The sequence below is a fragment of the Equus asinus genome, chromosome 13 (assembly GCF_041296235.1).
Source record: "Equus asinus isolate D_3611 breed Donkey chromosome 13, EquAss-T2T_v2, whole genome shotgun sequence".
Taxonomy (NCBI): domain Eukaryota; kingdom Metazoa; phylum Chordata; class Mammalia; order Perissodactyla; family Equidae; genus Equus; species Equus asinus.
This window is the reverse complement of record NC_091802.1, coordinates 47,066,621-47,081,317: the sequence shown is the minus strand read 5'-3', so window position 1 is coordinate 47,081,317 and position 14,697 is coordinate 47,066,621. Positions and strand designations below refer to the sequence as shown.

Genomic DNA, 14,697 nt, shown 5'->3' with positions numbered 1-14,697 from the left:
CTCCATTTTGTAGATGGGGATACTGAGGCTTACAGAAGTTAGGTAACTTCACAGTTGCTGAGTGATGGATTGTGCAAAACCTGATCTGCAACTCCAAGGCCCCTTGGCTGCCACTACGACCATTTTGGTGGGTCATTCTAAAACTGTGCTTGATTTGAGGCCTCCTGCCACTACTCCTGCTGATGTTCTAAGGCACAGCCTCCCCGCCTATGGAGTACCTTGAAGCGTATTTTTTTCATATTCAATTACTAAAGTGTTTGATCTCTTTTAGTGACCGTGTTTCTGTTCTTAAGGGGGAGCATTTGGTGCCTTCCTCTTTGTGCTTTTAGCCTTTGGTCTTTATTCATTCCATTGATCCTCTTCAGTATGGAAGAGGCCCCTGAACCCTCACCGAACCTACTTTATCAGGGCAAAAAGACAGTATGCCTTTGCTGGCCTCTGACCCACTGCCTCTACCCTCGGACCTAACTTATCTGCTACAATGGGAGCTAGCCCTACCTCTAGGCTAGTGTGATGGAATATAAAACTGTTCTAGGGGCTGGCCTGGTGGCACAGTGGTTAAGTGCACACGTTCTGCTTTGGCGGCCCAGGGTTCGCCTTTCGGATCCTGGGTGTGGACATGGCACTGCTTGGCAAGCCATGCTGTGCTAGGCGTCCCACATATAAAGTAGAGGAAGATGGGCGTGGATGTTAGCTCAGGGCCAGTCTTCCTCAGCAAAAAGAGGAGGATTGGCAGCAGATGTTAGCTCAGGGCTAATCTTCCTAAAAAAAAAAAACAAAACTGTTCTAGAAACATCCTTTTACCACCAGTGAATCCCCCTCCTCCAAATTCCCTTTCTCCCTGGGTTATTAGCTGTCTGGACTCTCAGACTCAGGAGGAGAATTGTGCGCTGATGTAAGAAAATTATCTAACAAAATGTTTGCTTTTTAAAAGAGCTCCTTAGCGGCTGGCCCCGTGGCCGAGTGGTTAAGTCCGAGCACTCTGCTGCAGGCGGCCCAGTGTTTCGTTGGTTCGAATCCTGGGTGCGGACATGGCACTGCTCATCAAACCACGCTGAGGCAGCATCCCACATGCCACAACTAGAAGGACCGACAACTAAGAATATACAACTATGTACCGGGGGGCTTTGGGGAGAAAAAGGGAAAAAAAAAAAATCTTAAAAAAAAAATAAAAGAGTTCCTTAAATTTAAAAAAAACCACACACATGTTTTGGAGCATTGCTTCCTCAGTGTATGTTCTATGCGCTTATTGTATCATGTAATCACTTTGGCCTGTGGAAGTCCCAGGAGGGACTGAGAGGCCCCGATGGCACACAGCCCAGCCCCTCGACCCAGCATTGCTGTCAGTATCAGGAGTCTCAAATACAAACCTCCTTTCCAGGTGCTTGGCACTTACCCCTTTAAGTACGAAAACCTTTTTTTCCCTCTTCTAAGTCTGATGAAAATCTTTAAAAAACACGTTGAACTTCCTGGTCCCCTAGGCAGGATGATTTAATCTTTTCTTGATAATTTAAATACTCGGTACAACAAATGGAAATTAAGGCCTGTCGTCATGCAGGCTCCTGAGATCAGGAAGCCTTTCACCTGAGCCATCCCAGAGGGCAGACTCTGCAGTATTTTCTGTCGGTTGTCATTTGACTGGTGTTCGTATGTATCCTTCTAGTTGCTTTTCCTTGAGCGCTTGTCCCCATCTCCCATCCCGACCCTTAATTTAATGATTCTAATCTGCATGGGCTAGGAAACCAGAGAGCTAGAACTGTGTGAATGGAGATAACTGTCTTTGAAAGAGGGGCTTTTGAAGAAAGTGTGTGATCTTTAGTGCTGGCTTCTGCATCCACTTGGCCTACTTCTGTCGGCCATGTCCTGGCTTTCAGGGGCGATTTGGTAGTTAAGATGGTCTTGAATAAGGTAGAGATAGGGGTTTGAGTTATCTGTTACTGTGTAACAAACAGCCCCAAAAGTGGTAGCTTAAAAACAACAGCAATTATTTATTTTGCTCACAAATTTGTAGTTTGACCAGGCTTAGCACTGACGATTTCTCTCTGCTCCACAGTGTCAGCTGTGGAGGCTGGCCTGGGGGCTGGAGAATCTACTTCCAAGATGGCTCACTCGCATGGCTGACAAGTAGATGCTGGTTGTTGGTTGGGAGCTCTGCTGGGGCTGAGAGCCTTAGTTCTCCCTGTGGCCTGAGCTTCCTTCAGCATGGTGACTGGGTTCCAAGGGCAGGCATCCCTAGAGAAAGAGCCAGACACTCTATTGCCTTTTATGACCTAGTCTCAGAAGTAAAACAATGTTGCTTTCATCATGCTCTGTAGTCAAAGTAGTCAAAAAATTTTCCCAGATTCAAGGAGAGGGGCATAGATGCCACCTCTTGCTGAGGGAGTAGCACATTCTTGGAAGAGCTTTTGGGATGGGTAATATTATTGCACCGTTTTTGGAAAATAAGATCTGCCACAGTGTTCCTATACTACTTTTATTACTTTTAATACTTTTCTTTATAAGTTAGTGGTGATAGTTCTTTACTAGTTTTATTTCTTAATTTTGCAATTCGAGCAAATGAGGATCTTTTCCACCCACCCTTGACTTTATTTTCTTTTTTTTGTGCATGCGAAACATTAACATAGTTCCAAAAATCAAAGCCGCACAGAGGCATACTTGGAAAAGTGTCATCTCCCCCACCGTATTCCTTGTATTCCTCCATGTCTTTCCCACTCACTCCCCATAGTGAACCAATCTCCTTAGGCTCTGGTTTATCCTTTCTGGATTTCTTATTTCCCCTTCTGTCTTACTCAGAGGGTAGCATACTATGGATACTCTTTTGCACATTGCTTGTTTTACTTACCATACCAGTACATTCTGGAAATCATTCCACATCAGTTCATTGATCACGCCCCCTTTCCTTGTTTTTAAACAGCTGCAAAGTACTCCGTTGTGTGAATGTTCCCTAGTTTATTCAATCTCTCTCTTAAATGAGCATATAGGTTGATTCCAGTATTCTTCAATTACAAACATTGCTGCAATGAATAACTTTATGTACGTATATTTTTGTATTGTTGAGCGTGTATCTTCAGAGTGAAATCATGGAAATGGGATTGCTAGATCAGAAGGTAAAAGCATCTGTAGTTTTGTAAGATATTGCCAGATCCCCTCCATAAGGATTGCACCAGTCTTCGTTCCCACCCGTAATAAGAGTACCTGTTTCCTACAGTCTCGCCAAATGTCAACCTTGTGGATGTGGTCATTAGTGCTTATCCTTCCTGCTGAAGACTGGGCCAGATTATTTCTTAGGGTCCATATTGCCTCTGATATCCTGAGTCTAAGAGGGACTCAAAGGACTCAGAGATACAAGGAATCTTTGACAATCTTTCAAGCTATACTGTCACATGGTCAGTGTCAGCCACCACCCAGATGCTTACCCAGAGTTGCATGCTCCCCCTTCTCTTTCATAGGGGTAGCTTGGTTCACAGCTCCAGCCTTTGACCCAGCCTTTCCCCTCCTCACTCCTACGCTGCTGTCCTCTTATAGGCTATGATCAAAGCATCTCTTACCCTGAGGACTCCAGGTCTAATGGCAACTTCCACATACTTGGCCTCCTTCTCACATGTAACCCAGTGCTAAACTAGGTCAGAAGGTGAATGGGACCACTGGTACTCAGGAACCAAACTGATGTTACAAACACACAGTGCTGTAATTAGCAAATATAAACTAGCTTTGTATTAATGCTAAAACACTTTTGGCAGTTATTCTTACCCATAATAATTAAAAACATGTTCATGGATTTCTGTATATTGAAATCACTTTGGCACTCAAAGTTTGAATTATAAAATACCACTGTTTTGGGAGAAAGGGCCTGGTGCTCCAGATGTTTAGTGGTTAGTAACTCGTCATGAAGCCCTGACTCCCTTGTATTCTGCTTTGTCCCACAATCACAGGCTGTGCCAGCCTCTGAAGTCTCCAAACCCCTGTGATCTCGGTGCCATTTTCCCTCTTTTCAGGCAGCTTAACCTCTAGAATAGTGAGAGAGACCATGAGGTTGGCTGAGGAGACCCGGAGCTTTATTGAGGTAGTCTACTCAGTTTGAGGAGATTAAATAGTAATTCCGAAGACAAGAAAATAAGGAAACTCTTTTTAAAAAAATGTTTAAAGATGGGATAGTTTTACCTCTAGTGGGGTATCTCAGGAAGGGAGACCTCACAGGCAGGCTGCGGATTTGCTCAGGGATCTGAGGCCGGAGAGGCTGTTAGTTCTGTGTGCCCTGAAGTGGCCTGCCTGGGAAAGAGGACCATCGGTGAGGCAGTGGTGTGCCTTTTTTCCAGGCACGAGCAAGGCTCTGATGTTCATATCACATAAGGGCTTTCCATTCTCCTTCTCCATGGAAGGTTTTAAGACATGTTTAGAGATATGTAGACCACCCGAGGTTTGGAGAATCCTGTCCTTATTCTTACTAGTTTCGCTAATTATCTTGTTACCTATAAACTGGGTCACAAGATACTACTCCCTGTTTGGGGTTTTTCAGGAGATGAGAACCCTACAAAGCAAATAGGAATCAAATAAAAATCAGGAAATCTGTGTCTGGCAGAGTGATTTTCCAAGGCTTCCTCTTTCTCTCCTCAAAGTAGGCTTTTTAAACATTTAAAAGAAGAATTGGAAAGTACTTCTCAGATAATAAGTAAAAAAATGAAGCCATACATCAAATTTAAAAATAAATTTTGAAAAAAATACAAGAGTGCCAAAGCAATTCAGTGGGGAAAAGAATAGTGTTTTTAACAAATGATGCTGGAACCACTGGTATCCACATGCAAGAGAATGAAATTGGACCCCCAATTCACACCATATACAAAAAAATGAACTCAAAATGGATCATAGACCTCAATTAAGAGCTAAAACTATAAAACTCTTAGAAGAAAACATAAGAGTAAACCTTCCTGACTTTGGGTTAGATAAAGCCTTCTTAGATAAGGCACTAAAAGCACAAGCAACCAAAGGAAAAAAAAAATTGGTTTTCATCAAAATTAAGAAGTTTGTGCTGCAAACAATACCATCAAGAAAGTGAAAAGACAACCCACAAAAATGGGAGAAAATATTTGCAAATCATGTATCTCATAGAATATATAAAGGACTCTTACAAACTCAATAGTAAAAAGGTAAATAACCCAATTAAGAAATAGGCAAAAGATCCAAATAGACATTTCTCCAGAGAAGATATATAAATGGCCAATAAGCACATGAAAGAATACTCAAAATCATTTGCCATCAGGGAAATGTGAATCAAAGCCTCAATGAGATACCACTTCACACTCACTAGGATGGCTGTAATAGAAAAGACAGATGATAACAAGTATTAGTGATGATGTGGAGAACTGGAACGTTGAAAATTGCTAGTGGGAATGTAAAATGGTGTAGCTCTTATGGACAACAGTTTGGTAGTTCCTCAAAATGTTAAACATAGAGTTATTATATGATCCAGCAATTCCACTCCTAGGTATATGTCCAAGAGAAATGAAAACTTATGTCCACACAAAACCTTGTACACTATGTTCATAGCAGTATTATTCACACTAGCCAAAAGTGGAAGACAACTGAAATGTCCATCAACTGATGAGTGAATAAAGTGTGGTTATATGCACACATTAGAAAGTTCTTCTGCAATAGGAGGGATTGATGTGCTGATACATGCTGCAGCATGGACAAACATGCTTAGCGAAAAAAGTCAATCACCACAGGACACATACTGTATTCTTTCATTTATGTGAAATGTCTAGAATAGGCGAATTTGCAGAAACAAAATATGATTTCCTTGGGCTGGTGGTGATGGTGGTGGTGGGAATGGAGTTGAGGAGGAATGGAGAGTGACTGCTAATGGTTACAGGGTTTCTTTTGGGGATAATAAAAGGAAATATAATAAAAACGTTTTAAAAAAGTATATCTGGGTAGTGGGATTATGGGTGTTTAATACAGTGACTCTGCGTCGCCTTCATAATTGAAGAAACGAGCTAAGAGACCTGGGGGAAGGGCGTTCCTTCTGGACCAGGCAGCCCTTTGTGAAACCCTCATGGCACCAGACTGTGTGTGACTGAACCTTTAGGAGCAGAGCCACTAAGCTTTCTTTGTAACACAAAAGTTGGGTTGGTCTCCTAGCTATTTGTAATAGGAAATGTCGCACCACAAAGTTAAGTACGTTTGTACTACTTTACTTTGGAGGTTAATTTTTACTAAAATGTATCTCAAGCTACTCAGACAGGATAGCCTTTCTTTGGCCTCGGACGATTGAAATCCCCCCACCTTTTTTGTTTTTTTGGAAAGTTACCCTTTCTAAATGTATGTATATAGTTGAAATGATAAAATAAATATTCTTCTCACACTCCCAAAATGGCAATGCTGGGAAATATATGCACATTTACTCTTTAAGCTCTTAAATTTTTATGACATTCAATGGAAGAGAGTTCTTTCTGGCAGCCTGTTGAATCCAGATTTTGTTCGTAAAGCTGCTTTGATGAATTGTCAGTGTTCTGCTGCTCTTGGATTTTTCTTTGTTCCCGATGAGTCTATGGAGAGAAGCCTGCATTAGAAAAAGGAACTGTTGAAAGGGAAAAACAACCTGCTTGTCAGTTATTTCAGAAATTTGTTTCCACATCGTATGCCTTTGGCTTGGACATAGATTGTGAAATAGCCTTTGTTTCTTGCTATTTTGTGCTAAACCTGTTTCCTGTGAATAATGAGGGTTGTAAAGAAAGGTTACTAAAGGGTGTACTCTCCCACTTGAAAAGGGAAAGAGCAGCTATTCTCTTATGTGGCCCACTGATCTAAGTAAGACATGCGCTGCCCTATGTGGGTAGCAGCTTGGCACTGCCTGACTCCTGGGGGAGGAGGGCATTGTCCTTGGATGAGTGTTTACTGTAATCTGATGTGACTCAAAGACGGTAACCTCAGAAAAGCTGGACCAGGTCCCTTGGGGGTGGGGTGCAGATGTTCAGGCAGAAAGAAAAATGTTTCCAAAAAGCATGTACAACTTGTGGCATGCCTGAGTGCTCACTGATCACAGACTTCCACTCTTCCGACCAGGACCTTGTGGTAGAAATGTCTTGGTTAATATCAGAAGACATTACAGCAACATTACAGCCCTAGAAAAGCACAGAGAGAATACTCTGCAGCCATTAAAATGAGTGAGGTAGATACACTAAGATATCACCTTACACCCATTAGATTGGCAAAAATATCCAAAACCAAAAGTGGCAAATGTTGGAGAGGTTGTGGAGAAAAAGGAACCCTCATACACTGTTGGTGGGAATGCAAACTAGTGCAGCCACTATGGAAAACAGTATGGAGATTTCTCAAAAAGTTAAAAATAGAAATACCCTATGACCCAGCTATCCCACTACTGGGTATCTATCCTAAGAACCTGAAATCAGCAATCCCAAGAATCCCATGCTCCCCTATGTTCATTGCAGCATTATTTACAATAGCCAAGATGTGGAACCAGCCTAAATGCCCAGAAACTGACGACTGGATAAAGAAGATATGGTATATATACACAATGGAATACTACTCAGCCATAAAAAAGGACCAAATTGTTCCATTCGCATCAACATGGATGGACCTTGAGAGTATTATGTTAAGCGAAATAAGCCAGACAGAGAAAGATGAACTCTATATGACCCCACTTATAGGTGGAAGTTAACATATAGACATGGAGAACCGATCAGTGGTTACCAGGGAAAAGGCGGGGTGGGGGGAGGGCACAAAGGGGAAAGTGGTGTACCCACAACATGACTAACAATAATGTACAACTGAAATCTCACAAGCTTGTAATCTATCATAATCTTAATTAAAATTAAAAAAAAATGAGTGAGGTAGAGCCACGTCTTCTGAAATGGAGTAGCCAAAATGTATTATTTTTTAAACCAGAGTTTAATTTTTTTTTTTAAGATTTTATTTTTCCTTTTTCTCCCAAAGCCCCCTGGTACATAGTTGTGTATTTTTAGTTGTGGATCCTTCTAGTTGTGGCATGTGGGATGCCACTTCAGCATGGCTTGATGAGCGGTGCCATGTCCGCACCCAGGGTTCGAACCAGTGAAACCCTGGGCCTCTGAAGCAGAGCGCACGAACTTAACCACTCGGCCACGGGGCGGCCCCAATTTTTTTTTTTTTTAAATGAGAGTCACCAACATTCATCAGGGAGACCTTTGAAAACACCCAAATTTGAAAGACTCCTAAAACATAAAATCTCACCCCTTATATGCTGTAACATTAGATTGAAAAATACAATAAACCCTGTGGCCCCCAAAGAGAGAGCTGGCACAAGCTCTGACAAGACTGGTGGACAGGTGGGTGCTGGGAAGTCTGCTGCGCCTAGCACAGGCTCAGTGACCAGTTCACCTGAGTCAGACCCTCAGAACCCCAGGCTTCAGAAAAATCACACATAGGTACCTTGGGGTGCTTACAAATCATCAGATCTCCAGTGTCAAATCTGTGAGCACCAAGCCACCTGTGTACTGTGCTCCTGGCATAGGCACACAGCTGTGACATGGGCACAATCACAGCTGCCCACACCAGATAGCACTGGTGTGAACGCACACAGCATGGAGACCATGAGGGTGTGTGGTGTGTGCTATGGCTGCAGGCAGCCTGTGAGGGCAAGATAGATGCATTTATAAAAACAAGAGAAGGAAGAGGAAAGGTGGACAATTCACAGATTTCTCCATTTCTAGTTCTTTTGGTGTTTGCTTTCCCAGGCTAATTGTTTCTATAAGGCTATGGTCTAATTAGAGACCTCAGCATAGGGTAATGTCTGTCACACCAGGGGCCAGTCACATCCCCTTCCTGCCTCCCACAGGACAGAGCAGGTGGAGACTGGGGAGAAGGGAGCTCTGCATCGTGATGTGCAGATAAACAAGGGGCCTCAAGCAGGCGCTGAATGGTTCCGAGTCTGTTTTCTCATCCCTAAAATAGAAGTAAAAGTTCTATCTTTCTGGCATATTATGAGACATAAATAAGGGAACTTGGAGTCTTATGATAGGGCCTGGCGCAGGGTCAATGGACAGCAACAGTGACAACGGCACTGACCTGCACTAACCACCTAACCTCACCACACGCTCAGTGGTTGTCGCTGCTGCTTCCTCCTCCTCCTTTACCCCCACCCTGGCCCTCTCTGGGCAAGAATGTGTAGTCTAATAATTAGCCTTAGAAATTGGACACTAACCCAGGTTTGCTCTTCTCTCAGCACATTGGCCACGACAGATGTTTCAGATGGGTTGTATCAAGTGGAGGTGAGGCCCAGAGTATTTCATGGGGCTGAGATTAGTGAGAAGAGTTGTAGGAGTTGCACAAAATTCCTTCAAGTGGCTCTCTCTAATCCAGGGTTGTGGTCCTAACCTCACCTGTTCATTACATCAGTGAGAGAGCTTCTAAAAATCTTAATACCCACTTAAATTAGTATCTCTGGGTGTAGGATTCAGGCATCAGTGTTTTTAAGTACTCCTTGACTTTTGCCCAAGAGAATTGTGAGCTCACTAGAACCAGGCTGAATGTAAGAGTCCTGGGCATTGGGAACCTTTGGGGCTGCCTGGTAAGGACCAGGCTGACAATTTACATGTCCAGGGAGCCTTAGCTGGAAGAAAGATAGGCAGACATTTGATCAGATATGTCATTGATTGAGAATGTTGGTACCAAGCTAATTTGGGGGGCAGAGCAATTTGGCTGAGCTAATTGTATGAAATATTAGCTGGTTCACAGGAAGACTGGTAGAAAAAGAAAATAGACAAAGAAGAGTTTTTATCTGTGATGGTGGCTTTTGTTTCTCCCTTTTTCTATTCACTGACATAATGTGGGACTTACGATTTATAGGAAAGACATACCACTCACATGGTCTCTCATCTCTATAGGGAGGAAACTTTAGTGGCTTTATAAAAATAAGCACCTGTCTTGTTCTCCAGTTGCTGTCTAGCTAATATTGGTCTCTTTTCTTTTGTCAGTTGCCAGAGGCTCCACCCTCTGAAGAGGAAGAACAGGAAGCCTGGGTGAATGCCTTGCTTGGAAGAATGTTTTGGGACTTCTTAGGAGAGAAATACTGGTCTGATCTGGTGTCTAAGAAAATTCAAATGAAACTCAGCAAAATAAAGGTATTGTTTTCCACACAAGAGGCTTCCAATTCTTCACATTTCTTAATTTCTGGAGGTTTTGTACCATTATATCCTCAGTGAAAAATAACTTGGTTTAAAGCGTGGAACATAGAAGAGTAGTAAGTTCTTACCAAATGACACATCTGGGCCATGACCTTGACCATATGACTAACTGCATCTGGGGACTCAGTGAACCTTCCTGTTTACTTTTTTTCCTTGTGTTGCCCTTATTCTTATCCACTTTAGGTGCTAATCCAGAAATTGGTTTGGGAAAATGTGGGCTTTTGTCACTAGTTTGTCGTGTAGAATTCTGTTATCTAAGTTAGTAATGAACTTAAATTGTATGTCCAGAGCCCACCCAGCCTCATGGACATCTAGGCTGCACAGTGTACGCTTTGAGGAAAATATGAGACTACTGAAGATCTCTTTTTCAAGTCCTGCTCCCTCCCAAAGCTGGGGAAGTTAGCATTGCACTCTAAATGTGTCTGGGTTTGACCTTTCCTTTTGGCCAGGTAGTATTTTATTTTGGGCACTCTCTTTGCTGCAGAAACAGTCCTGGTGCTGATCTAGGCGCACTTGGAAGTGAGTTTAAATTGCAGAAGTATTCCTTACGATTGCCACTAAATGACTCATTTAGTATCACCTTTGACCTTATTTAGGTTACTAGGACGTTTTGGTCCCCAAATCTTTACTGAGAGGTTGCACGGTCAGCAGCTTAAGTCATTGGGTCTTTTTGGGTCATAGATACCTTTGAGAAGCAGAAACCTATGAATCTTTTCCCTAGAAAAGTGCGCAGTGACACAGAATTTTGCCCACGACTTCAGAGTTCAGGGATTCCAGGTTAGGAAACTGTGAACTAAGGTAAAATTATATTAGAAGGAAAATGTGGGCATGAAGGAGCTTTGATTTGATGTGATTCTTTTGGGTGATGAACAGAGCCTTTTCTGGCTCAGTCAAGCTCTGGTAAGCTCTGACTGCCAACTGCAGGCCAGTGACATCCCTTCCTAGTCGCTGATGAAGAGGAGAGACTGCCTCCTAAGCTGAAAGAATGGATTTCAAGACAGAATCTGGGGCAAGGATTTGGAAGGGCTCTGTTGACAGGGGTTAGCCTGTTTGTGTTCTTTAGGTGAGTTGAAGGTTGAACCTGCTCTGCTAGCCAGGTCTATAGGGAGAACAGGAAGCGGCAATGACCCTCCTGTGTTTGGAAATGAGAGGCCATCATTTCGCCAACCTGGAGCTCACTTAACCTCTTCCTCTTTTTGGAAAATGATGGAGGGCTTGAGTTCCTGGGTCAAGGCACACGGGCGGGGCTGGCACTCTTCTTTTCCCAGAGACTTTCATGGCCCTCCCCTGAGCAGGAGGGCTATGGGTCTGGGCAGTGTGCAACAGAAAGCAGGCCATGCCTGAACTCCAGACGGGACACTGCTCTCCATTACCCACATTCCAATACAAACTCAGAAAGGGCAGTGTTCCATGCTTTTTTCTGGAGCTGGAAGCCCATGGAGCCTGTGCCCCCTTTGTGGAGAACGGTGGGCTCCTTCATTCCAGAGGAGGTTGAGGGAAAGTGTTTTATTTTCATCTTCTCCTTTTGCCTGTCATGTGAGCTTTTGCAGTTCATGAACTCCCTTTTGTTTTTTGAGGTCAGAAGTGCTAGAAGGTTAGGATGGAGAACAAGTAGCCTAGATCCAGCAGTACCGGGAGTTCAGAGGCAGACGCTGTACTCCCTCCATTGCCAGCCTCAGCACCTCCTCCCTGCCCTGAGTGCTGCCCATGAAGTGCCCTGCAGACCAAAGGGGACCCTGGCAACCGAATAAACAGGAAGGCAGCAGGATATTACCGCAATTCTGAACCTGCTACCCCACTGGCAAAGGACTCCCAGCCAAAAGAACTCTTATTATCACCAATATCCAAATATCCCTGGGAAGAGCTATTCCTTAAATCTAGTAGTGAGTATTGGTTAATGGCCAGGCAAGAGCCAGAATGGCTGGAGGAGCCTGAGCTGTCCCTGTGGCAAAGGTCTCCTTGTCTGCTGGTTTCCGTTGAAGGCTTGACACATGGAGAACTCTTTTCTGGCCTTGCCCCGCAGTCTCAGATTGTCACCCTTGCACATGATAATGAGTCATGTTGTGAAAGAGCAGTCCTATATGTGTAACTAGTGCCCAGTGATGGGTTTAAAACAAGCTGAGTTTCTGCCCCAACATCAAGTACACTCTTGGCCTCAGCTGACTGCTCCAGTACTGCCTTGGGGCCCTCAGTAGTTATGGGCCTTTTGTGCCCTGTGTCAGCAAATGCTGCTGTTATTGCACACAGCTTCTGATGTACCACCCAACAACCTGAGAATGTCCTATACACCTGAGTGTCCAGTCCCCACTTGGGTTCACTCAGGAGGGTAAAGAACATGCAGTGGATTCCTCTCTCACTGTGGTGCCCTGTGGGTGGGAAGAGAGTTTCTCTTGAAAAGAGCAGGAGGAACAGTGACCTTTCCTTGCCTTCTCCTGCAGAGGAAGATAGGTTAGGAAGGAGGCTGCTCTAGGGCCTGGTATTGAGAGTTTTGATTTAAATCAGAGATCTGAACAAGAAGGGATGGTTAGAGATGTTCTGGAATCTTGGAGTCGGGTACTCAGGTGAATAAATAGGAAGCCAGACCCTGCTGATCTGCCCTCCCCATTCTGCTTACTGGGAATTAGAGCCCACCTCACACCTGCCAAGTCTTTCTCAGTCCCGGGTTCCTTCAGTCCCCTTGTTCATCTTAGGTCTTGCCTCACGTTCTTTCTCTGCCCTTGCAGAGACTACAGGGTGCAGGATGGGATGGGATGCGAGGTTGGCAGGACACAGGAGGGACATCATGTTCCTGCTGTCTCTGTATTCATTCCCCTGGCTCAGTGTTGGACTCCTGTTCCCATAGAAACCCAGCATGCTCCGGAAACACCATGTATTAGAATGACAATAATAGACAAAAAGGACTGGGGCAAAGGGCAAGATTTTGGCTAAGTTCTTGGCCAAGTAGTGTTCTGTAGGCTGATTGGAAGGCCAACCACCACATAACAGTGATGCTTTGGAAAAAGGTTTTCCAAATACAGCAACTACCAACATCATAACTTCTTTAAATTAACCCCTCCACCCCTGCAAACTTCATCAGAGATGACGTTCTCTGGTGAGTCCTAAAAGCATATTAAGTTTCTCTGAAGAAAGACAGCTGAAGAGTTCCAGCCAAAATAGGCATTAAATTCATGCCTGACCAGATGCTACCTTGTTTCATAGGGAATGTTCAGCATATATTTAATTTTTTTGAAAAAACCTCTTAATTCTAAATTTTACGGAAGTACTCTTTGTTCATCTGGAGAAATGCTCATGAGAATAAGAAAATTCTGGGGGACAAGAAAGGAAAGGGACTTGTCAGATTTTAAAATGTGTTGTAAAGCAACAGTAATAGAAGCAGTTTGATACTGGCAGAAAACAGAGTGCTCAGCACAGACTCCAGTGTGGTGGGAATCACATGTTTAAAGGTGGTGGTACAGATTAGTAGGGAAAGCATTGATTGTTCAATCAATAGGTTAAGACACCTGACTAGCCATTGGGAAAAAAAATTAAGCTGAATTCCGAATTTACATCTTATACTATAATTAGGAATGGACTAAAGATTTTTTGAAAAAAATACATAGTAAATCTAGGTGGAGGAAACATAGATGAATTAATTCTGTAGTCTTGAGGTGAAGTAGGAATTTCTAAGTGTGATAGCAGCACTCTCATGTTATTCCCTTGAGTAAATTTCTACCGATAGCTGTATTAGTCGGATCCCAGCAGGAGACAGATGGCACACTCAAATGGAGTAACCTGAGGGGAGAGTTTAATAAAGAGAGGATTTAGGGGCCAGCCTGGTGGCTCAGTGGTTAAGTTCGCACATTCTGCTTTGGCGGCCCAGGGGTCGCCGGTTTGGATCCCGGGTGTGGACCTGCGTACTGCTTGTCAAGCCATGCTGTGGCAGGCATCCCACATATAAAGTAGAGGAAGATGGGCATGGATGTTAGCTCAGGGCCCAATCTTCCTTGGCAAAAAGAGGAGGATTGGTGGCGTATGTTAGCTCAGGGCTAATCTTCCTCCAAAAAAAATAAAAGATTTATAAAGATGTGGGCCGCTGTATAGAAACAGAAAGGGATAGTGCAGTACCCCAGGGCTGTCAGGGGTGGGGAGCTGTTGCCACTTCCTGGAGGGACAAAAGCAGTTCCCGGAACCTGGGCAGCATGGCTGTGTGGAGAGGGCTGCCTGTCTGACGAGAGCTCTGGCCTTGAATAGAGGGAGGGGGCAAATGCCTGACAATACTCTTCTCCATGTACCTCCCAGCTCCCCTGGCCATTGATGTATCTCATTGGCCAAGCCCAACCAGAAGCCAGATGGCAAGAGAGACCATCGATTTGCCTCATGCAGGCTGGCTTCTTGGAGTACAGTGAGGAGCTCAGACCAGCCTGTCAGGGTACAGTGAGGAACTGGAATCCAAGGAGGCAGAGGAAAATGTCTAGCACAGGGTCAAGGGATGTGATTTTTTTTACGGATTTTAATACATGTTGTGAGTTTGCCTATC

The 14,697-nt window shown here is 43.9% G+C and overlaps 1 protein-coding gene across 10 annotated transcripts in view; it reads left to right on the top strand.

The window, feature by feature from the left end:
• Positions 1 to 14,697, top strand: part of TEX2 (testis expressed 2) — a 103,778-nt gene that overhangs the window by 65,589 nt on the left and 23,492 nt on the right. For all 10 annotated transcript variants that reach the window (XR_011493897.1, XR_011493896.1, XM_070483466.1 and 7 more), the window contains one exon: positions 9,972 to 10,118. Coding sequence is in view for 8 of the 10 variants with exons in the window: in XM_070483466.1 (XP_070339567.1) it covers positions 9,972 to 10,118 (147 nt within the window). In the remaining 2 variants the exon portion in view is untranslated. The remainder of the gene's footprint in view (positions 1 to 9,971; positions 10,119 to 14,697) is intronic.